The sequence below is a fragment of the Coregonus lavaretus genome (genome assembly GCF_964263955.1).
Source record: "Coregonus lavaretus genome assembly, chromosome: 26".
In the NCBI taxonomy this organism is placed as follows: Eukaryota; Metazoa; Chordata; class Actinopteri; order Salmoniformes; family Salmonidae; genus Coregonus; species Coregonus lavaretus.
The window spans coordinates 11,821,536-11,848,956 of NC_140013.1; the positions used below are offsets into that span (position 1 = coordinate 11,821,536).

A 27,421-nucleotide genomic window follows, 5' to 3' on the forward strand; every position below is an offset into this window, starting at 1 on the left:
TTTCATCCCCCCTTTCCCTCCTCAGATGGAGAGAGGATAGACGGTCTGCTGTAAAATGTAAAAATGAGGAGAAAACTGGGGCAACTGATCTGATTGGTGGGCATCTTTGGCAGAAAAGGGGGTGGAGCTTGTAGGCTATTTTGCACTCATTCATTTTCTCTGAGAAATAAGGTATTTAAGATAGGTATTTACATTTTTAGAGGTTGTTATAGATATTTATGTGCAATACAATATTTATATTCAACAAAAAAACATAGAATGATGCCACAATTGTGCAGGAAATACTTTAACCTCTATGGGATCGGTGTCCCGTATACAGGATGATTGAGCTAACGTGCGCTAATGTGATTAGCATGACTGTTGTAAGTAACAGCAAACCTTCCAGGACATAGACATGTCTTATATGGGCAGAACGCTTAAATTCTTGTTAATCTAACTGCACTGTCCAATGTACAGTAGCTATTACAATGAAAAAATACCATGCTATTGTTTGAGGAGAGTGCACAACAACAAAACACTTATCACAGCAACTGGTTTGATACATTCACCTCTGAAGGTAAATAATGTACTTACATTCAGTAATCTTGCTCTGATTTGTCATCCTAAGGGTCCCAGAGATAAAATGTAGCATAGTTTTGTTTGATAAAATCAATTTTTATATTCAAATGTAGGAACTGGGTTTTACAGTTTGAACCCCTGCTGTCTCTGGCTCCACACCCACCCCGCCAGGCCATCTAGATGTGTGAAAGTTAGTGTATAAGCTAATGATCCATCATGTATGACATTCCTGGGAGTGTCTAAACTTACATTTTGTATTACCATATCATTTTTGTATGTTCTCTATAGTTATGTACTTGAAAATGTATCAAATGACCAATTCGGCACATTTGGGCAGACTTGATACAAAATAGTCCAGTTTTGCAATGCTTCACTGGATCAATCTGAAACTTTGCACACACACTGCTCTCGTCTAGTGGCCAAAATCTAAATTGCGCCTAAACTGCAATATTATATTGTGGCCTTTCTCTTGCATTTCAAAGATGATGTAAAAAAATATATATAGAAAATGCATGTTTTTTTGTTTGTATTATCTTTTACCAGATCTAATGTGTTATATTCTCCTACATTAATTTCACATTTCCACAAACTTCAAAGTGTTTCCTTTCAAATGGTATCAAGAATATGCATATCCTTGGTTCAGGTCCTGACCTACAGACAGTAGATTTGGGTATTTGGGTCATTTTAGGCGAAAATTGAAAAAAAGCATCCGAATGCTTAAGAGGTTAATAACCAAGAGTAATTGATGCATAATAAATGACCCTACAAAATTTGATTAATTTATGCAAAATACACAAATAACCCCCTGACCTAGACTAAAATGTATTCATGTTTTCTTTTACCTTTGCCTTCTGTATCAGATTCCTTGTTTACCTTTTCTCGTTCTCCTTGTGTGTGAAATGGATTGACAACATTCCAATCCTCACATTTCTCTCCCCTTGAGTACAATTCCCAAAGGATGGTGGAAATGCAGGCAGTCAATAAACAACCCTATGGAAATTAATCTCTGCACCTCAAATCTCTATCTACCCCTGTAGCCAACAACACCCTCCCCAGTGTGTGTAGGGGTGGCGTCTGCTGGTTGCTAGGCACAGGTCTCTGTTTGATGGTCACTAAGGGAAGGAGAAAGATCACTTGTTGATAATGAGATGATGCAAAGGGAGGGAGGGAGGAGTCACAGCCACTGAAACATGACCTCATCGCTCAGCTCAGCTGCACTGCAGAGCAGTGTGTGGTTCATATGATAGATTCCCTCCCTTTTATTTTGACACTTAATTGGTAGGCCTTTTCACAATAGGGGAAATATAGTATTATTTCTAACAACGATATCTACATATATTTCAGGATGTTATGTATCCCTGGAAATAATCAGAATTCATATAAACATAACGGTTTTGAAAACACAGATTGTCCCAAAAAAAAGTAGTCTCTTGGCACAACTTACCCCGGGTATGGGGTAAGTTGAGCATAGGGTCAGGGTAAGTTGAGCTGCCTTGGGGTAAGTGGGTGATGGTGTCCTGTGACAGTGGGTGATGGTGCTGGTAGGTCAAAGTTTAATTCATGTAATGGGGGTGTGGTATATTGTATATCTTAAATGTATGCCTACATTCATAAATAGATCTCACTGTTCAATATCACTTACCTTTCCATTTCTTGACCTGTTGTCTGGTACAGGGATGTTGTTTCAATGTGCCAATTCTGTTCTCTGCATTTGAGGCAACTAAGCCCATGAAACTGATCTGTGAGATTCTTAATATGTTTAGCGAGCTCAGACTCCATGAGCTAAGACCTTGTGTGCCTCTGCTACTCTATCATAGCCTCTCTTTCGCCCAGGTACATGTTTGTTTTATTTTTTGTCAATGTACCCCTTCAGTGTCAACTCATCCTTGACCGCTGGCCATGTCCCTTCCGTCTTCAAGAGAGCGAGAGTTACTCCCCTTCTCAAAAAACCAACACTCGACCCCACTGATGTCAACAACTACAGACCAGTATCCCTTCTTTCTTTTCTTTCCAAAACTATTGAGCGTGCCGTCTTTAGCCAACTCTCTTGCTATCTCTCTCAGAATGACCTTCTTGATCCAAACCAATCAGGTTTCAGGACTGGTCATTCAACTGAGACTGCTCTTCTCTGTGTCACAGAGACTCTCCGCACTGCTAAAGCTAACTCTCTCTCCTCTGCTCTTGTCCTTCTAGATCTGTCTGCTGCCTTTGATACTGTGAACCATCAGATCCTCCTCTCCACCCTCTCCGAAATGGGCATCTCCGGCGCGGCTCACTCCTGGATTGCGTCCTACCTGACCGGTCGCTCCTACCAAGTGGCGTGGCGGGAAGCTGTCTCCGCACCACGTGCTCTCACCACTGGTGTCCCCCAGGGATCGGTTTTGGGCCCTCTCCTTTTCTCCCTATACACCAAGTCACTTGGCTCTGTCATATCCTCACATGGCCTTTCCTATCATTGCTACGCTGACGATACACAACTAATCTTCTCCTTTCCCCCTTCTGATCACCAGGTGGCGAATCGCATCTCTGCATGTCTGGCAGACATATCAGTATGGATGACGGATCACCACCTCAAGCTGAACCCTGGCAAGACGGAGCTGCTCTTCCTCCCCGGGAAGGACTGCCCGTTCCATGATCTCGCCATCACGGTAGACAACTCCGCTGTGTCCTCCTCCCAGAGTGCGAAGAGCCTAGGCGTGACCCTGGACAACACCCTGTCGTTCTCCGCCAACATCAAGGCGGTGACCCGCTCCTGCAGGTTCATGCTCTACAACATTCGGAGAGTGCGACCCTGCCTTACACAGGAAGCGGCGCAGGTCCTGGTCCAGGCACTTGTCATCTCCCGTCTGGACTACTGCAACTCGCTGTTGGCTGGGCTCCCTGCCTGTGCCATTAAACCCCTACAACTCATCCAGAATGCCGCAGCCCGTCTGGTGTTCAACCTTCCCAAGTTCTCTCACGTCACCCCCCTCCTCCGCACACTCCACTGGCTTCCAATTGAAGCTCGCATCCGCTACAAGACCATGGTGCTTGCCTTTGGAGCAGTGAGGGGAACGGCACCCCTGTACCTTCAGGCTCTGATCAGTCCCTACACCCAAACGAGGACATTGCGTTCATCCACCTCTGGCCTGCTGGCTCCCCTTCCTCTGCGGAAGCACAGCTCCCCCTCAGCCCAGTCAAAACTGTTCGCTGCTCTGGCACCCCAATGGTGGAACAAGCTCCCTCACGACGCCAGGACAGCGGAGTCACTCACCACCTTCCGGAGACATTTGAAACCCCACCTCTTTAAGGAATACCTGGGATAGGCTAAAGTATTCCTTCTAACCCCCCCCCCCCCCCCCCCCCCCCAAATTGTAAAGTGGTTATCCCACTGGCTATAGGGTGAACGCACCAATTTGTGAGTCGCTCTGGCTAAGAGCGTCTGCTAAATGACGTTAATGTGCCCTTGAGCAAGGCACTTAACCCTAATTGCTCCTGTAAGTCGCTCTGGTTAAGAGCGTCTGCTAAATGACTAAAATGTAATGTAAATGTATTTTTTTATCCCTTGCTGCTGCTTGAATGGACTTCTTCCCTTCTCTCACTTCCTTTCCCCCGCTCTCTCAAGAACCTCAAGAGGGGCTAAACCCATCCAACTGGGCCCATCCCACTGTTTCAACATAATCTGTCAACATACTGTGACGTGGAGTCTACTTGGAAAATACATTGGCGCCAGTATTTTTGCACAAGATGTTCTTGTGTTTTCTTTTCCAATTTCTTCCCCTTGGTTGCATACAAGAGGAAGTGCAGGCTAGGGCATGGTATTTGGGATGTGACAGAAGTCACATTTCCTTTTCAAACCAACATTCTGTAAAATGACCTGAAACTCTGGATAAAAGCTCCCTGAAAAGCTCTCTTTAAAAATCCTTCTGAAAAAGCTACAGTGCCTTCAGAAAGGTATTCATCCACATTTTGTGTTACAGCCTGAATTCAATTGATATATGTTTTTCTCACCTGCACACAATACCCCATAATGACAAAGTGAAAACAAGTATTCACACCCCTTTGCTATGACACTCCAAATTGAGCTCAGGTGCATCCAATTTCCTTTGATCATCCTTGAGATGTCTCTACAACTTGATTAGAGTCCACATGTGGCCAATTCAATTGTTTGGACATGATTTAGAATGAAACACACCTGTCTATATAAGGTCTCACAGTTGACAGTGCATGTCAGAGGTGGGGGTTTTGGAGGAAAAGATGGCGGAAGCTGATGTGGAGCTTGAATCTAATGGTGGTGGAATCCAGGAGAATTTAACTATTGTCCAAAAGAATATCTCTTCTTATCTTGTAAGAGAACGGTTTATTCATGAGGAGCAGCTGATCGGATTACCAATCTTGAAGAATCCATTTAAGATATCCAAACTGGTGGAGAGAGTGCTGGGTAAAGTGCCGATAACGAGAGGCGGGTTTGTTTAGATTTTTTTGTACTTCTGAGGATCAGAAGGAAAGTGTGTTGCGTCTCGTATGTGTCTCTTCGGAACAGGTCACCAATCAAAGGGGGTAATATCTGGCGTCACGTGGGAAGTCGAAGTTACAGAGATTAAAAATATTCCTGGAGTGATTGACACACGTTGGATAAATCGTGTGGTGAATGAAGAAAAAGTGAAGAGTCTATCTGTTCTTTTGTTTTTTGATATGGAGTCTCTCCCTACTCAAGTGCAGTTGGGGTATATAAACTACAGAGTCAGATCATTTATCCCAAGACCAATGCAGTGTGATCACTGTAAAGCTTTTAGACATGTTTCAAGTGTTTGCAGAAGGGAGAAGCTGAGATGTCCAAGTTGTAGAAAATATAATATAATGTGTTTTAAAAGGTATGAAAATGTGACATGTTGCAATTGGGGTGGGAACCATGAAGCCACGTCTTTTGAATGCCTGACATGGGTAAAAGAGAAGGAGGTGGCCAAAGTCAGGGCTGACCAGAGCATTTCATATGCAGCGGCTGTTAAAAGGGTTGAGGGTTCAAATGGTGCTCCCGAAGAGTCCATGGTGGTGGATAGGCCTTCAGGGGTTGCCTTTCACCAGCAGGACCCAGATATTTAAAAGGTTAAGAAGGTGGACTTTGTGGCCTTTATAGCTATGGTGATTAATGGCACTACCAAGGTGGAGAGGATTTTCAGGAAAATAGATATCATTGTGGCTATGGCGGAGCGGTTCCTGGGACTGAAAAACTTATCGGCGGAGGAGTTGCATGGAGTATTTTATTTTTACCGTTTTTTTTACCCCGTCCAGTTGGTGGCGGCAATACACCTTTTTGGGTTGTAGTCCGCCATAAAACCCAAGGAAGAAGAAGAAGAAGAATTGCATGTAAAAACATTGCTTAGTGTGCTGCTTCGGTCAAGAGACATGTATGCGGGATGTCGTACGAGGAATCATGGGACAACAACAGGAATATTGGGACAGGGACACAGAAACGTGGTTTTCTGAGGATGAATGGAGGCATAGGAAGAGGAGGTTGAAGAGAATGAGGAAAGCAGAGATTGGATTTGCATCTGAGGAAGATGGCGATAAAAATAGAGATAGGGGGTCGAAGAAGATTGGTGTCAAGTGCAAACAGAGTGAGCCTTGAGCCAGACTGAGTTCTGGAGGGGAGATGGAAGTGCATGAGGGCGAGTTAAGTGAGGTTGAAGGTGTGATGAAGAGCGTGGAACCCGAGCTTGGCATCGTTGGACATGATAAAGAAGAATCTGGTCCAGTAGGAGTGAAATTTATGGAGAAATTAGACACTTACCTTTTGGGGGATCCATTTGTGGTTTCATGAAAGAGAAATGAGTTGGGTGCAGTTGAATCAGTGACGGTAACCTGTAGTGGACTTGTGATATTTGTTTGTGTTTCTTCTGCCCAGAGGGAACAGGCACTCCGTGTCACGTAACTTCAAGATCTGTTTCTTGCTTTGCTCTTATGAACAGGGCACCACTGGAAGGAGTGATTTCTGGGGTAGCGTTAAGTATGGAGGTGGAGCAATTGAAGTAGAAAATTCCTGGTGTTTGTGATACCCACCGTTTGGTGCGATGCAGATCAGGTGAGGAGCATGGTGAAACAGAGGAGTCACTGTCAGTCCTTTTAAGTTTTGAGTCAGAGTCTCTACCAGAGAAAGTCATGTTAGGATATATCAGTTATCCACTGAATTGATTCAGGTGCAACATTTATGGTAATGTCGCAGCAGTGTGTAGGAGGAAGATTCCAAGATGTGGGAAGTGTGCAGGAGGGCATGGGACAGAGGATTGTGTAGTTTTGGTGGATAAACCTGTGTGTCAACTGTAGAGGTACACATGTTGCTGGGGATCGGAAGTGTCCAGTGCGACAGAGGCAGGTTGAAGTGGCCAGAGTAAGATTATTGCAAAGGGTGTTGTAAGATGTTTTGAGACTTTTTTTTTTTTTTTAATAGTGGTATACCGTTGTAGGGCTGGTTGGTGGTGCAATTTGTTATTTTTCCTCCTTTTTATATTTGTTGTATCACAAATGTAACGTGATTGCACACACACTAGCACACAGTAGGTGGCGGCATGCATAAACAAAATGTGCAAACGGCATGATAACAAATAAGAAGAAATGCATGTCCGAGCAGAGACTATTGAAAAAGAAAAGGAAAGCCGCACACTCTAGGAGCTCAGGTGCAATAATTTTATATCCTAATAACCAACGTTTCGACAGACAAGCTGTCTTCATCAGGGTATAATGACAGACACTGCGGGTCACTAGTACGAGCAGAGACTATACCATGAAGTCCCAGTGATGAGGCATATATCTGGGAAGGGTATAAAACAATTTCTAGAGCTTTGAACGTTTCCAAGAGCACAGTGGTCTACATCATTGGAAAATTGAAAAAATATGGAACTACCCAGACTCTGCCTAGAGCTGGCCGTCCGACCAAACTGAGCAACCGGGCAAGAAGGCCCTTGGTCAGGGAGTTCCTTGGCTGAGATGGCCAGAAGGACAACAGTCTCTACAGCGCTTCACCAATCTAGGCTTTATGGGAGAGTGGCCAGACGGAAGGCACTCCTTAGAAAATGGCACATGACAGCACTCCTGGAGTTTGCAAAAAGGCACGTGAAAGACTCTGAGATCATAAGGCAAAACATTCTGTGGTCTGATGAGACAAATTGAAGTCTTTGTTCTGAATGAAAAGCGCTATGTCTGGAGACAACCAGGCACAGCTCATCACCCGTCTTACACCATTCCTACCGTGAAGCATGGTGGTTGCTTTTCAGCAGCAGGGACTGGGAGACTGGTAAGGATAGAGTGAACCATGAATGGAGCCAAATACAGGCAAATCCTTGATGAGAACCTGCTTCAGAGTACAAACAACCTTAATAATAATAATAATAATAATAATAATAATAATAATAATAACCTTAGACTGGTTCGAAGATTTACGTTCCAACAGGACAATAACCCCAAGCATACAGTCAAAGCAACACTGGAATGGCTTCAGAACAAGAATGTGAAAGTCCTTGAGTGGCCCAGCCAGACTTGAATCCCATTGAAAATCTGTGGAAAGACTTTAAGATTGCTGTTCACTGCCACTCCCCATCTAATTTAAGAGTTTGAGAAAATCTGAAAGGCCAAATCCAGATGTGCAAGGCTGATACAGACATACCCAAGACATTTCAAAGCTGTAATTGCCGCCAAAGGTGCTTCTACAAAGTATTCACTAAGGGGTGTGAATATTTATGTAAAGTATATATTTCTGTATTTCATTTTCAATAAATGTGCAAATATTTCTAAAAACATATTTTCACATTGTCATTATGGGTTACTGTGTGTAGAAAAAAATATATTTAATCCATTTTGAATTAAGGCTGTAACAGAACAAAATGTGGGATAAATCAAGGGGTATGAATACTTTTGGAAGGCACTGTACATTTACAGAAGTCTCACAGGAACTACCCAGTGGGCACAGACCTCAGTTCAACATCTAGTTTTGATTTTCATTTGGTTGAGTTGTCAACTAACGTAAAACCAACAAAAAATGTACCATGTCATTGGATTTAGGTTAAAAGTTGGGTGAAAAAAATACTAAAATCCCTTGTTGATTACTTTTTTGCAAATCCAATCAGTTTTCCACGTTGATTCAAAGTCATCACATTGACATTTTTGGTTGAAATTACGTTGAAACAACGTTGATTCAAGCAGTTTGTGTCCAGAGGGTATTGCCTTTTCATATCCATTGCAGTTCACTCAGCTGCATACCGTTTAACCATTGACTTATGTAATTAGCTACTTGGTGAGAGGAGCCTCATGTCAAAATGTAATTTTCAAACGTGTAGGACCGCATTATTTTTCTTCCATCCTTGCCGGATAGATTCCAGCATGGTTTTGCTGCTTTTATAACAAATGGGAATATACTACTTAGAGGCTTACCTAGAAAGACTCACACCTGTAATTGCTGCCAAAGGTGATTATAACATGTATTGACTCAGGGGTGTGAATACTTATGCAAATTAGATATTTCTGTATGTTGTGTAGATGGGTGTAAAAAATCTATTTAATCAATTTTGAATTCAGGCTGTAACACAACAAAATGTGGATTAAGTCAAGGGGTATGAATACATTCTGAAGGCACTGTATCTGCACATATGTGACGTAGTACGCAATTCTCGGGGAACACTTTTGGCTCGTGAGTGCTACTTTCAGAACTACTGGCAAAAAAGTATACAAAAGTACAGAAGAATCTCTTTAATGTTTAACTATTTTTTTTCTCTGAAAAATATATTATTTTATAAATTAAATAATGTTGCCTATTGCATTTACAACACAACAGTACAACAACAAATCAAAATACCCCAAAAATAACTTGAAACATATGTTTTAAATGGAATATATTTTTATTACTATTCTAAAGAAATTAAATTACAAACAGAAAATGGAAGTCTTCAAAGGTGGCAGTCTCCATGTGATCTCATTTGGAGATGTAATATCTGCAGCTTTTATTCAATATCACTTGGTTTAAGAAGTAGTCCTCAGTCTTAATAGACGCAAACCTCAGTGAGCCCAGACTGTGTGTAGCAGGGCTTCTCGGTTGCGTCGTAGTTGGATGCCTCAGCATTGTCAGATACAACTTTGGCTAGCTTGGTGTCGAATGGGTTCAATGCCACCTGGATGGCAGGCTCAGAGTCAGGCACAAGGAAGTTATCTGGGATGCTAGGCAGAGGCGGCTCACACTCTCTCAGGCTGACAGCACTCTTTCCAGGTCTCTTTTCCGACTCAGATTTGTCCTTAGTGGAGATGAACTCCTTTGACTTCTGCAACTCTTTTGCAGAATCGTCAGAAATGGGGGCACACTGTGGTGTGGATGATGCTTGTTTCAAACCAAACCGTGAAGAGATGCTCTCCCGAACTCTGGATGCCAGTGTCTGTGGTTCAGCGGTGGCTGGTTCCCTTTTCTTCAACCTGGCAGTGGCAATAGCATCAGATCGCCTTCTAGCCTCCTTGGAGATTCTCACAGCATCATAGAGAACCACTATTACGATGAAGCCATAGAAAACGAGCCCCAAAATCAGGTTCACCTTCACAAGTGGCTCGGAGTAAGAAGGGTCAGTCAATATGTTGACTCTGGGTTTGATCTTCAGGGTGCTCTTCTGAGCTTTTGGAGCTGGAGCCTGAAGATTTTCTTTGAAGACGTTGTTGTCACCTTGCAATGCTTTTTGCTTGTAAGCCTGTAGATAAGGAATAAGTTTCTCCACAATCATCTGTGGGACTTTAGCTTTACCTGGGAAAGTATCATCTTTCATCCTCTGAAGTTGTTCCAGCATCTGGTCCACTTGCACCATTTTGGTCCATTTTGCAACATTGGGGATGTCCTGAACAGGGTGGTCCTTCACTGGCATCAAAGGCCTGTGCTCTGGAACAGAAATCAGGGTCTCTACAAGCTCCGAGGGCTCTTTAGAATTTTTTGAGGAATATCCTTTTGTCAACTGGCCCACGTTACCTGGAGAAGAATCGTCTTTCACCCGTAAACTCTCAAGTTGTTCCAGCAATGACTTAAAATTGGTCTCTTTTGTAGCATCAGGGTTGTTCTGAACAGAGTGGTCCTTCACTGGCATCAACGGCTTGTGCTCTGGAACAGAAATCAGGGGCTCTACAAAGTCCGGGGGGTCTTTGACATTTTTTGAGGAATATCCTTTTGTCAACTGGCCCACATTACCTGGAGAAGAATAGTCTTTCACCCGTAAACTATCAACTTGTTCTTTTGTAGCATCAGGGTTGTTCAGAATAGGGTGGTCCTTCACTGGCATCAAAGTCTTGTGCTCTGAAGACACCAACACATTTGCAGCAACAGGCGAAAGGAGACAGAAAATAACAGCCAACAATAACATCTTCATGTTGCACAGCCCACCCTTCTGGGAGAGCTGTGCCATTTTGATTAAAGAAATCGTCTTTCAAAAGTAGGCATTACAAATTACAAGTCAAACTACTAGTTGGCTAGCTGTGCTTTGTAAAAGTGAATTGGGTTTACTGTTCACTGTCAAACATACACAAGATATGGACCCAACATGATGTAATAGAAGAATCTGATTATAACATCACGTGTTCCAGAATGTTGTAACCTGCTCCTCATTGTATTCATTAATTCAGATAATTCATTAATTCATCTCTTTGGATACATTTGGCAATTAGTTTGATGTGCAGTCCCTGTCCCTAAACTGCTTTCTCCTACGACTTTGGCAAATGCCCCCGTGACCTACAGCTCCTCATATACTACCAGGTCATGGTAGTATCTACACTGGTGCTGGTGCTTGCGATGACCCAGCTAATTATGAGCTTTCTGACCCAGGGAGTGAGACAAACATACAGCTTTCCCATTCAATTCCGTGATTAAATAGGATGACCATTTTTCTTGGAACACTCTGCACTCTGTGTCCACTTTTCTCTTTTTTGACAGAGACATATTGGGGCAATGAGGGTGCCAAAGCACATAATGTTAAAAGTAGAAGCCGTAATAAATATCGCGGGCAAAACAAAGTAGCTCATTGGCTGCACGTGCTTGACCTACTTGCTCTGCCCCGGTATAAACAGTTTGCTTGCTTAACACAATTGCTATTGCGCCATCCAGTGGACGCAATTGGAACAGCAGTTTATTTTATTGAATTAAAGAAAGAAAAAAAAAGAAAAAAAATCTTTCAAAATCATCTCGCGGGCCGGATTAAACCCGTTTGCGGGCCTGATCCGGCCCGCGGGCCGTACGTTTGACACCCCTGTACTAGGCCAACTTGTAAATTTGGAGAATGGGACTGTTGTGTGCATTCACATGCTTTGAACTTGATTGACAAATGTCAAACAAGCAGTGTCAACCATAAACTGAAAGTACAGCTATCATGCTTCCAAACAAATTATAGTGTTAAAAAGGCACAATAACATATCTTTATTTTTTATTTTTTAATAAATAACGTTTTGTTGTTTCACTTAACTGCCGAAAATGCTGTTATCGAAGTCATTTCCTTAGTATGTGACGTCAGAGTTCAGCATGCGGGAGAAGTCGGAGCTCAAACTGATTTCCCACTAGTAATTACAAGTTGGAAGGCCGTTCAAGTGGATTTTTCCCAGTCGTATGCTGGTATTTACGAATGTACGAGCTGTTATGAATGCAGCATTAAACAATGTCGTTTGACAGCTGGCCGGTGGATCGCATGCGCCAAAAGACCCTGCTGATTGAATATGAGGGAAGTCAGCAACGACCGAATATCCTCGGGCTCCTTGCACATCATCTGCCCAAATTATGACCATCTCGCCGCCTCTGCTTTCTCTAACTAAGGTATCCGTTTCCTGGACCTTGAATGGCGCTGGTCACTGTTCAGCGTTCGCCAACACCCAGCGTTACCTCAAGCCCCTGTGTGTCGGTGAGTTGTCGAGCTTGGTCGTCTGTCATAACACTGGATTTAAGGCTCAATTCTACTGTTATTGTTTAGGGTGGATATAGCTAGCTAACAAGCAGGTTGTTGTCCCATGCACTAGTTAGCTAGGGGAAAACACTTTTTACGGTACTTCGATACCGAAGTGACCTTTTCGTAGCAGGAGACTGGGGATAAGGTTAGGAAAAGGGTTAGGGTTAGTGGAAATGGTCTCCTAACCTGCTACGAAAATCATTTTGTAGCGAAGTGGGGTGAAAAGTGTGTCCCAGTTATCTACAGTACTACGGTTAGCTGGCTATGTCCTGCTTTTTTTGTGCGCATGCGTTCCTAAGAAATTGTTAAACTGAAATGTGTTTTAGCTGTCTGCGTTGTTGTGTATAAATATACACTTTTGACTTTTGTAAATACAAAGTTAAACTTTCCAGTTTCCAGACAAGTTGTCGCTTAGCTACCACAGCCAAGGCAATGGCTGGCCGGCCAGCTAGCCAGTGAAGTTTCTCACCTTGTAGCTACAGTGAGGGAAAAAAGTATTTGATCCCCTGCTGATTTTGTATGTTTGCCACTGACAAAGAAATGATCAGTCTATAATTTTAATGGTAGGTTTATTTGAACAGTGAGAGACAGAATAACAAAAAAAAAACGCATGTTAAAAATGTTATAAATTATTTGCATTTTAATGAGGGAAATAAGTATTTGACCCCCTCTCGATCAGAAAGGTTTCTGTCTCCCAGGTGTCTTTTATACAGGTAACGAGCTGAGATTAGGAGCACACTCTTAAAGGGAGTGCTCCTAATCTCAGCTTGTTACCTGTATAAAAGACACCTGTCCACAGAAGCAATCAATCAATCAGATTCCAAACTCTCCACCATGGCCAAGACCAAAGAGCTCTCCAAGGATGTCAGGGACAAGATTGTAGACCTACACAAGGCTGGAATGGGCTACAAGACCATCACCAAGCAGCTTGGTGAGAAGGTGACAACAGTTGGTGCGATTATTCGCAAATGGAAGAAACACAAAATAACTGTCAATCTCCCTCGGCCTGGGGCTCCATGCAAGATCTCACCTTGTGGAGTTGCAATGATCATGAGAACGGTGAGGAATCAGCCCAGAACTACACGGGAGGATCTTGTCAATGATCTCAAGGCAGCTGGGACCATAGTCACCAAGAAAACAATTGGTAACACACTACGCCGTGAAGGACTGAAATCCTGCAGTGCCCGCAAGGTCCCGCTGCTCAAGAAAGCACATATACAGGCCCGTCTGAAGTTTGCCAATAAACATCTGAATGATTCAGAGGAGAACTGGGTGAAAGTGTTGTGGTCAGATGAGACCAAAATGGAGCTCTTTGGCATCAACTCAACTCGCCATGTTTGGAGGAGGAGGAATGCTACCTATGACCGCAAGAACACCATCCACACCGTCAAACATGAAGGTGGAAACTTTTTTATTTTTATTTATTTATTTCACCTGTATTTAACCAGGTAAGCCAGTTGAGAACAAGTTCTCATTTACAACTGTGACCTGGCCAAGATAAAGCAAAGCAGTGCGATTAAAAACAACAGCAGTTACATATGGGGTAAAACAAAACATAGTTAAAAATACAACAGAAAATGTACATACAGTGTGTGCAAATGTAGCAAGTTATGGAGGTAAGGCAATAAATAGGCTATAGTGCAAAATAATTACAATTAGTATTAACACTGGAATGCTAGATGTGCAAGAGATGATGTGCAAATAGAGATACTTGGGTGCAAATGAGCAAAATAAATAACAATATGGGGATGAGGTAGTTGGGTGGGCTAATTTCAGATGGGCTTTGTACAGGTGCAGTGGTCGGTAAGGTGCTCTGACAACTGATGCTTAAAGTTAGTGAGGGAGATAAGAGTCTCCAGCTTCAGAGATTTTTGCAATTCGTTCCAGTCATTGGCAGCAGAGAACTGGAAGGAATGGCGGCCAAAGGAGGTGTTGGCTTTGGGGATGACCAGTGAGAGATACCTGCTGGAGCGCATACTACGGGTGGATGTTGCTATGGTGACCAATGAGCTAAGATAAGGCGGGATTTGCCTAGCAGTGATTTATAGATGGCCTGGAGCCAGTGGGTTTGGCGACGAATATGTAGTGAGGACCAGCCAACAAGAGCGTACAGGTCACAGTGGTGGGTAGTATATGGGGCTTTGGTGACAAAACAGATGGCACTGTGATAGACTACATCCAATTTGCTGAGTAGAGTGTTGGAGGCTATTTTGTAAATGACATTGCCAAAGTCAAGGATCGGTAGGATAGTCAGTTTTACGAGGGCACATTTGGCAGCATGAGTGAAGGAGGCTTTGTTGCGAAATAGGAAGCCGATTCTAGATTTAACTTTGGATTGGAGATTCTTAATGTGAATCTGGAAGGAGAGTTTACAGTCTAACCAGACACCTAGGTATTTGTAGTTGTCCACATACTCTAGGTCAGACCCGTCGAGAGTAGTGATTCTAGTCGGGTGGGCGGGTGCCAGCAGCGTTCGATTGAAGAGCCTGCATTTAGTTTTACTAGTGTTTAAGAGCAGTTTGAGGCTATTGAAGGAGTGTTGTATGGCATTGAAGCTCGTTTGGAGGTTTGTTAACACAGTGTCCAATGAAGGGCCAGATGTATACAAAATGGTGTCGTCTGCGTAGAGGTGGATCTGAGAGTCACCAGCAGCAAGAGCGACATCATTGATATACACGGAGAAAAGAGTCGGCCCAAGAATTGAACCCTGTGGCACCCCCATAGAGACTGCCATAGGTCCAGACAACAGGCCCTCCGATTTGACACATTGAACTCTATCTGAGAAGTAGTTGGTGAACCAGGCGAGGCAGTCATTTGAGAAACCAAGGCTATTTAGTCTGCCAATAAGAATGTGGTGGTTGACAGTCGAAAGCCTTGGCCAGGTCGATGTAGACGGCTGCACAGTACTGTCTGTTATAGATCGTGGTTATAATATCGTTTAGGACCTTGAGCGTGGCTGAGGTGCACCCATGACCAGCTCGGAAACCGGATTGCATAGCGGAGAAGGTATGGTGGGATTCGAAATGGTCGGTGATCTGTTTGTTAACTTGGCTTTAAAAACTTTCGAAAGGCAGGGCAGGATGGATATAGGTCTGTAACAGTTTGGATCTAGAGTGTCACCCCCTTTGAAGAGGGGGATGACCGCGGCAACTTTCCAATCTCTGGGGATCTCAGACGTTACGAAAGAGAGGTTGAACAGTCTAGTAATAGGGGTTGCGACAATTTCGGCAGCTAGTTTTAGAAAGAAAGGGTCCAGATTGTCTAGCCCAGATGATTTGTAGGGGTCCAGATTTTGCAGCTCTTTCAGAACATCAGCTGTCTGAATTTGTGTGAAGGAGAAGCGGGGGGGGGGGGCATGGGCAAGTTGCAGCGGAGGGTGCAGAGCTGGTGGCCGGGGTAGTGGTAGCCAGGTGGAAAGCATGGCCAGCCGTAGCAAAATGCTTGTTGAAATTCTCGATTATTGTAGATTTATCGGTAGTGACATTATGCTTTGGGGGTGTTTTTCTGCTAAGGGGTACATGGACGGGGCCATGTACCGTCAAATCTTGGGTGAGAACCTCCTTCCCTCAGCCAGGGCATTGAAAATGGGTCGTGGATGGTTATTCCAGCATGACAATGACCCAAAACACACGGCCAAGGCAACAAAGGAGTGGCTCAAGAAGAAGCACATTAAGGTCCTGGAGTGGCCTAGCCAGTCTCCAGACCTTAATCCCATAGAAAATCTGTGGAGGGAGCTGAAGGTTCGAGTTGCCAAACGTCAGCCTCGAAACCTTAATGACTTGGAGAAGATCTGCAAAGAGGAGTGGGACAAAATCCAACTACAAGAAACGTCTGACCTCAAGGGTTTTGCCACCAAGTACTAAGTCATGTTTTGCAGAGGGGTCAAATACTTATTTCCCTCATTAAAATGCAAATAATTTTATAACGTTTTTGACATGCGTTTTTCTGGATTTTTTTGTTATTTTCTCTCACTGTTCAAATAAACCTACTATTTAAAATTATAGACTGGTCATTTCTTTGTCAGTGGGCAAATGTACAAAATCAGCAGGGGATCAAATACTTTTTTCCCTCACTGTAGTTAGCTAGCAAGGTATAGTGACTGTTTTGCAATGCAAATAATTCCAATGCATATCTGACCTGTTTATCCCCAAGTCAATGATATACATGGTCTTAAAGAGCTCAAAGAAGCCAGCTCATCAATAGCTTAGCTATCTGTCAGTGTCAATCTTTGTTGACAAGTTTACCTAAGCATAGCTAGTTGATCATAATGTTGCAATCAGTCACTGCCATAAATGTTTGTACTGTATAGAGTTAAAACTCGTACATTTTATTACAACAGACCTAGCTAAAACAATGTAATGGAGTTCCACATCAACTAGGCTCAAGCTATTCTCATGTTTTGCATGAAAACTGGGTTAGTATGACATGGCTGTCTAACTACATTTGATGACCCGCATTGTGGAAGATTCCTTATGACATATCGAGGGTTGCCTGGCTGGCTGATACACTAGCTGATGATTCCACATAAGAGTTGTAGCTGGACGCCTAGCCCATGGGTAGGCAACTCTGTTCCTGGAGTGCCACAGGTACTGTAGGGATTTGTCCCAACTAGGCACCACACCTGACCAACTGAGCTAATTGATCAGTTCAGTGATTGCCTAAATTCAACACACCTGGTCTTCATGGTCGGTTAAATCAAAAACATGTTGTGCCTGCGGCACTCTAGGACCAGGGTTGCATACCCCCGGCCTAGCCCTAGATATTGTTTTCGTCCTAAATGGCACTTTATTCCCTTTTGGTCAAAAGTAGTGGACTATATAGGGAATAGGGTGCTATTTGGGATGTATCCATTGAGAGCAGTCTGGGGCTAGAGAAAGAAAAAATACTTGCTGTGACATCTCTGTGTGAGTTGTCAATGCCTGAATCACATTAGGCCAGTATAAATGGGGAAGAGGACCATGAGGGAAACAGCCATGAAAACAACTAAAGCAAAGGTCAACACAGAAATGTAGAGATGATGTGTTAAGAGCAGTCAGACCGAGAAATCAGGTTATGTAGGTGAAAGGAGCAGATAGCCTATTTACAGGTAACTGCCCAAATAAAGGAAACCTAAAGTGTCTTAATAGGGCGTTGGGCCACCACAGCTGCAATGCCCCTTGGCATATATTCTACAAGTGTCTGGAACTGTATTGGAGGGATGCGACACCATTCTTCTACGAGAAATTCCATAATTTGGTGTTTTGTTGATGGTAGTGGAAAACGCTGTCTCAGGCGCCGCTCCAGAATCTCCCATAAGTGTTAAATTGTGTTGAAATCTGATGACTGAGACACACACCCTTTAAACCCCCAACAACAACTGCTCCCCGGCCGCCGATGACGTGGATGTCGATTTTAAGGTAGCCCCCCGCACTGCTTTGATTCAGAGGGGTTGGGTTAAATGCGGTACACACATTTCACTTGAATGCATTCAGTTGTGCAACTGACTAGGTATCCCCCTTTTCCCTTTCCCTATGCTCCTTTGAGACCCCTCTTTCAAAGTCACGGAGATCTCTTTTTCTAGCCATGGTAGCCAAAATAATATATACAGTGGGGTAAAAAACTATTTAGTCAGCCACCAATTGTGCATGTTCTCCCACTTAAAAAGATGAGAGAGGCCTGTCATTTTCATCATAGGTACACGTCAACTATGACAGACAAATTGAGAAAAAAATTTCCAGAAAATCACATTGTAGGATTTTTTATGAATTTATTTGCAAATTATGGTGGAAAATAAGTATTTGGTCACCTACAAACAAGCAAGATTTCTGGCTCTCACAGACCTGTAACTTCTTCTTTAAGAGGCTCCTCTGTCCTCCACTCGTTACCTGTATTAATGGCACCTGTTTGAACTTGTTATCAGTATAAAAGACACCTGTCCACAACCTCAAACAGTCACACTCCAAACTCCACTATGGTCAAGACCAAAGAGCTGTCAAAGGACACCAGAAACAAAATTGTAGACCTGCACCAGGCTGGGAAGACTGAATCTGCAATAGGTAAGCAGCTTGGTTTGAAGAAATCAACTGTGGGAGCAATTATTAGGAAATGGAAGACATACAAGACCACTGATAATCTCCCTCGATCTGGGGCTCCACGCAAGATCTCACCCCGTGGGGTCAAAATGATAACAAGAACGGTGAGCAAAAATCCCAGAACCACACGGGGGGACCTAGTGAATGACCTGCAGAGAGCTGGGACCAAAGTAACAAAGCCTACCATCAGTAACACACTACTCCGCCAGGGACTCAAATCCTGCATTGCCAGACGTGTCCCCCTGCTTAAGCCAGTACATGTCCAGGCCCGTCTGAAGTTTGGGAGAATGTCATATGGTCAGATGAAACCAAAAAATAACTTTTTGGTAAAAACTCAACTCATCGTGTTTGGAGGACAAAGAATGCTGAGTTGCATCCAAAGAACACCATACCTACTGTGAAGCATGGGGGTGGAAACATCATGCTTTGGGGCTGTTTTTCTGCAAAGGGACCAGGACGACTGATCCGTGTAAAGGAAAGAATGAATGGGGCCATGTATCGTGAGATTTTGAGTGAAAACCTCCTTCCATCAGCAAGGGCATTGAAGATGAAACGTGGCTGGGTCTTTCAGCATGACAATGATCCCAAACACACCTCCCGGGCAACGAAGGAGTGGCTTCGTAAGAAGCATTTCAAGGTCCTGGAGTGGCCTAGCCAGTCTCCAGATCTCAACCCCATAGAAAATCTTTGGAGGGAGTTGAAAGTCCCAAAACATCACTGCTCTAGATGAGATCTGCATGGAGGAATGGGCCAAAATACCAGCAACAGTGTGTGAAAACCTTGTGAAGACTTACAGAAAACCTTTGACCTGTGTCATTGCCAACAAAGGGTATATAACAAAGTATTGAGAAACTTTTGTTATTGACCAAATACTTTAATTAAATACCATAATTTGCAAATAAATTCATAAAAAATCCTACAATGTGATTTCTGTATTCTTTTTTCTCAATTTGTCTGTCATAGTTGACGTGTACCTATGATGAAAATTACAGGCCTCTCTCATCTTTTTAAGTGGGAGAACTTGCACAATTGTTGGCTGACTAAATACTTTTTTTCCCCACTGTATTTATACATGACCCTAAGCATGATGGGATGTTTTAATTGCTTCATTAACTCAGGAACCACACCTCTGTGGAAGCACCTGCTTTCAATATACTTTGTATCCCTCATTTACTCAAGTGTTTACCACAGCAAGATGCCATGGAGGTCAGGGTTATTATGGCTGGCGTCCTTGGAACGATGTATGGTCATGATGAAAAAGCATTATAGTTGACTGCCTTTGCTGTGTGTGGACATAGTGTTACCATATCCTTTAGCTCCATGTGTCTGATATCCCATTGGACACTGATGCTCCAACTTGAAGTACATTTTTAGCAAAGATGTTAACACCATGCAAGGAAGATTTAGGCCTAGCCTATTTGATTTAGACCCAGCTTTCACCCATACCACTAACTATTGTTTAGGCAAGTATCAGCACAGACTGAAGTGTCAAATATTGACTCGCCTATTAATTAAGCCTACTCTGTATTCTGAACATCGAATCGGAGAGAGGGGTTGCTGGACGGGGGAATCTGCCTAGTAGCACACTAAATCCTCCCCTCTCATTGGCTTGATGCAATCCCCTGTACACCCTTCCTCCATGTGGTGGCATGGTAACCATGGAGACGGGCCTGTACATAGTATAACATGTATGGTGACTTAATCACGGGGAGAGGAGGAAGCTTGCGGGTCTCTCCGCCACTTCACCACTAAAACACCTTTCTATAGCAGCCTATTGGCCTCTGTTGCTTTTGCCATTGAAAAAACAGTGGGTCAAGTGTTTTGGAAAGGGATTGGTGGCTCCCTCGAGTCATATATTTCTCCTGTATCACCATGTTTCTTAACTGCATTTCTCAAATGTCATTTGCCTGGCTGTGGCAGCTGCTGATTTACATCATCTGATGTGTGAGGGTTTATGCCAAGGCATTTTGCCTCCATTGTAGTAGGCTACATTCAGTGTGACAGTCCAGCATGAACTGATATGTCTGCTTTTTGATTTGTGCATGTTCATGCACACAAACCCAACAAGTTGATCTCTTTACATGGACTATTCCTAAATGTAAGCATTTTTGTATTCTTGAGTATAGGGCTCTGTCTGGGGTTTTGTGTGTGTGCTCTGCTCTATGAAGATGCATTCTCTGGACCACTTCTTACCATCCCCTGTGTGTCATGTACATCATGTGTCTGTATAGGACATGGTGAATGTAGCCAGTGTGTGGTGCATTGGGCTTTATTAACCCAGTTCAGTCTCTCTCTGACCGTTTGGGGGGGGGTGATCTGCTAGAGCTGCTGTGTCCAGGATTGACAGCCTGATCCCTGGGAGAAAGTTCCCTGAGTTTGGGGATTACTGGAGCAGAACAGACTGGGATTATGGCCTGCCTGTCTGTCTGAGCAGGGACAACAGACTGCTGGGCCTGGCCTGGGTGGGTGGGTGGGGGTGGAGGAGAGAGGGGGACGCTTCAAAACAGGCCGGCAGCCATTTCAACCTTTATCTATTCTGCCTTGTTTTGGGAAATATCACGACGGCCAACTCCATGACGTGGATGAAAGTGGACATTTAGCGGCACATTTAGCCGATGTGGAATTCATTATCCTCTTTAAAATAAGGTTCATTCGCTCTTCCTAGGTGCAAAACATGTTGCAAAATCTCCCTTTAATAGATAGCTATACACTTAAATCTAACAAGCCTAAACATTAAAAGCTTGTTTTGTCTGGGTGTGTCATTCTTGTTCAAAACGTCTGGCAGTGGCACACCTCCTAATATCGCTGTAGAACTAGGAATCTGTTTGGCTCATTGTTAGTCATTTGAGTCACTTGACTTGATTCATATGGTTCTCTTTGTTCAGGCCGGTTATTGTGAAAAAGCAACCTTGTCTATTCATGTGACCGCAGCTGTATGTCTGTCTGTAAATGTGTCATTACTATAGGCCATTTTATGGATACGTTAGAGTGTGTACGTGCATGATGGTTTCTGACTGGTTCTCTGCTCTCTCCGCAGGAGGCAGACAGTGGTGAGGATGATCGTCGCTCCCAGCCCCGGAGGTAAGACTAGACCATTACCAGTCACTCTAACGTGATTGGCTGACGCCTACTGTTAGCAGTAAAACAATCTCACCGTATTGTAATCGAACAACTATGAAGTATTTTTGGGTATTGCACTGACAACCTTCCAGGCCCAGCTGAATTTCTCCTCAATTATTATTGTTGTTCAGTGCCTGAGTCAGCTGAGACAAATCTGTCATTGGACCTCTGGAAGCTCAGCTGTAGTTCCGGCTACTGTCCACCAGGGGGAGTGTGTTGACCAGAGTTGATGTGCTGTCTTGGCATTTGGTTTGATATCAATAATGTCTCTTGGATCAACTCCGCTCACATACTCTGCTGCAGAGTCAACTGACTCTCATTTAGCCACAGACCCAGGCAGTACAATGACTGACAGAGGGGTCTCAGTAAACACTTGAACAGAACAGGAACATTATAATGGCTGTACATTGCCAAAACATATACACGCACACACCCATGCACAAAACAAGAGTGACTGCATATCTCCTTTCAATTTACAGTATATCTCACACAAGATATTTTAAAGTATCTTGAAAATGACATTTCTATCAACATGTAGACTCGCTCTTGACTAGCATCGTTGTGTCAGAATTTTTATTTACACTTAGTTTTAGGTTCTTACAAGAGAAAGGTAGGAAAGGAGTAATGGTTGCCATTTTGCACCACCAAAACACTAGGCTATTTTGGAAATGCAAATTAGTTAGCCTATATATGTATTTGGGTTGGTTTGTAGTACTCGTGTATGACTACTCCAATTGTTTACTCCTGCTGATATATTTGCATGGTTGTATCTGATATCTGTGTTACCTGCCACTTGACGTCAGTGTGTGTTTATAGAAGGACAGGACGTCACTGTTCTTGTTATTGTTGTTCCTGTTTGTGTTGGTTCACAAGTCTTGGCAGTTGGGTTTATCAGTAGTGTCTCTTGGATTATGGCCCGTTCACATAGCCTATAGGTTATAATAGATTAGCCTATAGGTTAGTAGCCTATAGGCTAACCTATAGTATCGTTTATAGGCCAGGGATCATCAACTAGATTCAGCCGCGGACCGATTTTTTTTATTTTTTTTAATGTTCTGGAGCGGATGGTCGTGGAGCCAGAACATAATTACAAATAATTTGTAGACTGCAAATTGACCGCAAGAATCCCAAACAGATACAATGTTAGACTAAAACAATCATTTCAAACCTTGCTTACATTTGTATACAATCACTTGTCTCTCTACTATGCGTGGGAATACTTGGGAACAGATTGCTTAAATTAAAATCACATGGAGTTGATTCCCTGGTGTTTTTGCATTCTTTTATGTCCAACAATGAAAATTCCACAATTTGTTTTATTTATATATATATATATATATATATATATATATATATATATATATATATATATATATATATATATATATATATATATATATATATATATATATGTATATGTATATGTATATGTATATGTATATGTATATATATATATATATGTATGTGTTGTTTTGTTTTTTCTCAGAAAACTTGGGGGGCCAAATAAAAGCACATGCGGGCCAAATTGGTTGGTGAACCCTTCTATAGGCTATTAGGACCTGGCTATAGTACACATGGAACTGACAAACAAGGGCGTGTTTGTCTGGGTTTGGGTATCACTTCCCCTTAGCTTGGCCTAACATCAAGTATAGTTCTTGTCAGTAGCATTTCACCTGAACTCTCCATCCTACGACCTTCATATATTCATAACAACGTCATGATAATGATATTACATAGCATTACTTGATGACTGAGTTGATTGTTGTAACAAGCCTAACTTTACACAGTCATGGCAAACACCATTATTTTGGTAAGCTAGTCGGCTTGCATCAAGACAGCACTATAAAGTCTGTTGTAATAGCTATCATGCTGTTTATTATGTTCTGTTCTCTTATGTTACTGTTATGACAGGGTTATGTTACTGTTATGACAGGGTTATGTTACTGTTATGACAGGGTTATGTAGAACTAACCCTTGCAATGTAGGGTGTTTTCTGTACATTGATTTAATTAGACTTCTCTGGTCAGGAATTAGTCTATTGAATTCTGCTAATGCAAGGTAGGAGTCAGCGTTCTCCATACCATTACAGTTGGTGCTAGTTTGCAAACAAATTGGGTCCACCACTGCAAACTGTTTGGCTTCATGCTGAGAAGGAGCCAACATGACATTATGTGCATTTGGCCAGCACAACCCCATAACAGAACATTTAACGCCCATTATGCTTTGCACTGACTTCACCAGGCAACTCCAATGCTGCAGGACATGTGGGCTCAATTATCTATTAGGTAATACTATGGCGATGGTGAGGTCATTTCCCCCCACCCTGCCCATTCAATGTCCTCTGTGAGAGTGTTCAGATCTTGGGCTATTTTGTCATTTGGCTCCCTCTTTTGCCAATTCCTCCCCCCAAATCCTACTCACCCAACCCCCTTTTTGAAACAGCCTGACCCCCTCGCTGGTTAATTAACAAGAAGCCCAAATTAAATGTATTACATACACCTCCATAAGGATTCCAGTACTAGAAATACATTTAATCTAATTGGCTGTCAGAGAACTAGAGGCTACGTTTTGATGGGGAAAGTTGTGCAGTACTCCATGTTCAACGTTTTGCTCAGTCCTTACCAGTTATGGGAAGACTGCCAATGTCATCTATTCTGTGCCGCACACACACACACACACACACAGGAAATACACAACAGCTGTTGGTCCCACGGCTCTGATTAAGTGTAACATACTGTAATGCATTAATCTGTGCTCTGGCTGTGTGACGTGTATGTACTGCAATGAATGTCAAGGACAGCATACTATATAGTACAGGCCTACTTGATTGTTGTTAATAGTAAGGAGAGGGCTGTTGGACTGCAGACCTGTTGAGGGGGAGAAGAGAGGCTAAAGGATGTTCAGGGTCCTTTCTGTGACCTTGTCTATCCATTTGTTTTCGGTAGGCATTTCCTTTCAACTGCTAACTTCAACATGGCTCTGGTAAGATTTGAGTCGGTAGACACACACACACACACACACACACACACACACACACACACACACACACACACACACACACACTGATGTGCAGGGCCGTGCACAGACCTTTCAAGGGGCAGGTAAAAAAAAAGAATGTAAAAAAACGCCTTTAGAAATTCATAACATACCTCTGTATAGATTTTTTTTATTTTAATATATATATATATATATATATATATTGAGCATAGGCCTGTTTTTATTTCTGCAACAACATTCACTCATCACAAATTATATAAGCAAGCTACACTATATATACAAAAGTATGTGGAAACACCTTCAAATTAGTGGATTCGACTATTTCAGCCACACCCGTTGCTGACAGGTGGATAAAATCGAGCACACATCCATGCAATCTCCATAGACAAACACTGGCAGTAGAATGGCCTTACTGAAGAGCTCAGTGACTTTCAACGTGACACCGTCATAGGATACCACCTTTCCAAAAAGTCAGTTCGTCAAATTTCTGCCCTGTCAACTGTAAGTGCTGTTATTGTGTATAGTCTAGGAGCAAGCTAACAGAGCGGGACCACAGAGTGCTGAAGCATGTAGCGTGTAAAAATCGTATGTCCTCGGTTGCAACACTCACTACAGAGTTCCAAACTGCCTCTGAAAGCAATGTCAACAGAAGAACTGTTCGTCAGGAGCTTCATAAAATGGGTTTCCATGGCCGAGCAGCCGCACACAAGGCTAAGATCACCATGCGCAATGCCAAGCATCGGCTGGAGTGGAATAAAGCTCGCCGCCATTGGGCTCAGGAGCTGTGGAAATGCGTTCTATGGCGTGATGAATCACGCTTCATCTGGCAGTCCGACGAACAAATCTGGGTTTGGCGGATGCCAGGAGAACACTACCTTCCTGAATGCATAGTGCCAACTGTATTGTGTATATAAACAGCGCCGGAGAAGATGGCTGCCGTTTTACAGCCCTCTAACCAATTGTACTATTATGTGTGTTTTTCCGCGTTATTTGTAATTTATTTTGTACATAATGTTTCTGCCATCGTCTCTTATAACCAAAAAGAGCTTCTGGATATCAGGACAGCGATTACTCACCTCGTATTGGACGAAGATTTTTTCTTCAACGAGGTGGCCGCGAAGGATATCATACAGACACCCGACAAGGCCCAAATCCCCGTCATTCGCGTGAGGAAGAGACGGAGATATCGAGGACGGAGATCGGGGTGCCTTGTAAGGATCCAACGGCGAGCGAGTAAACTGCCTCTTCCATCAATCCTATTAGCCAACGTTCAATCTTTTGAAAATAAAGTGGACGACTTAAGATTACGGTTATCCTACCAACGGGACATTAAAAACTGTAATATATTATGTTTCACCGAGTCGTGGCTGAACGACGACAATGATAACATTCAGCTAGCAGGCTATACGCTACATCGGCAGGACAGAACAGCTGACTCCGGTAAGACAAGGGGTGGCGGTCTGTGTATATTTGTAAACAACAGCTGGTGCACAAAATCAAATACTAAGGAAGTCTCGAGGTTTTGCTCGCCTGAGGTAGAGTATCTTATGATAAGCTGTAGACCACACTATTTACCAAGAGAGTTTTCATCTATCTTTTTCATAGCTGTCTATTTACCACCACAAACCAATGCTGGCATTAAGATTGCACTGAATGAGTTGTACAAGGCCATTAATCAACAGGAAAACGCTCATCCAGATGCAGCGCTCCTAGTGGCCGGGGACTTTAATGCAGGGAAACTTAAATCCGTTCTACCTAATTTCTACCAGCATGTTAAATGTGCAACCAGAGGGAAAAAAACTCTAGACCACCTTTACTCCACACACAGAGACGCATATAAAGCTCTCCCTCGCCCTCCATTTGGCAAATCTGACCATAACTCTATCCTCCTGATTCCTGCTTATAAGCAAAAACTAAAGCAGGAAGCACCAGTGACTCGGTTAATAAAAAAAGTGGTCAGATGACGCAGATGCTAAGCTACAGGACTGTTTTGCTAGCACAGACTGGAACATGTTCCGGGATTCTTCAGATAGCATTGAGGAGTACACCACATCAGTCACTGGCTTCATCAATAAGTGCATCGATGATGTCGTCCCCACAGTGACCGTACGTACATACCCCAACCAGAAGCCATGGATTACAGGAAACATCCGCACTGAGCTAAAGGGTAGAGCTGCCGCTTTCAAGGAACGGGACTCTAACCCGGACGCTTATAAGAAATCCCGCTATGACCTCCGACGAACCATCAAACAGGCAAAGAGTCAATACAGGTCTAAGATTGAATCGTACTACACTGGCTCTGACGCTCGTCGGATGTGGCAGGGCTTGAAAACTATTACAGACTACAAAGGGAAGCACAGCCGCGAGCTGCCCAGTGACACAAGCCTACCAGACGAGCTAAACCACTTCTATGCTCGCTTCGAGGCAAGCAACACTGAAGCATGCATGAGATCACCAGCTGTTCCGGATGACTATGTGATCACGCTCTCCGTAGCCGATGTGAGTAAGACTTTTAAGCAGGTCAACATTCACAAGGCCGCAGGGCCAGACGGATTACCAGGACGTGTACTCCGAGCATGTGCTGACCAACTGGCAAGTGTCTTCACTGACATTTTCAACATGTCCCTGACTGAGTCTGTAATACCAACATGTTTCAAGCAGACCACCATAGTCCCCGTGCCCAAGGACTCTAAGATAACCTGCCTAAATGAGTACCGACCCGTAGCACTGACGTCTGTAGCCATGAAGTGC

The 27,421-nt window shown here is 43.2% G+C and overlaps 1 protein-coding gene across 1 annotated transcript in view; it reads left to right on the top strand.

Moving 5' to 3' along the window:
- The first annotated feature begins 12,093 nt into the window (after positions 1-12,093).
- Positions 12,094-27,421, top strand: part of LOC311101840 (uncharacterized protein) — a 40,405-nt gene continuing 25,077 nt past the window's right edge. The window contains exons 1-2 of the mRNA XM_084143052.1: positions 12,094-12,437; positions 21,591-21,634. Coding sequence (XP_083999178.1) covers positions 12,375-12,437; positions 21,591-21,634 — 107 coding nt within the window. The 5' untranslated portion in view covers positions 12,094-12,374. The remainder of the gene's footprint in view (positions 12,438-21,590; positions 21,635-27,421) is intronic.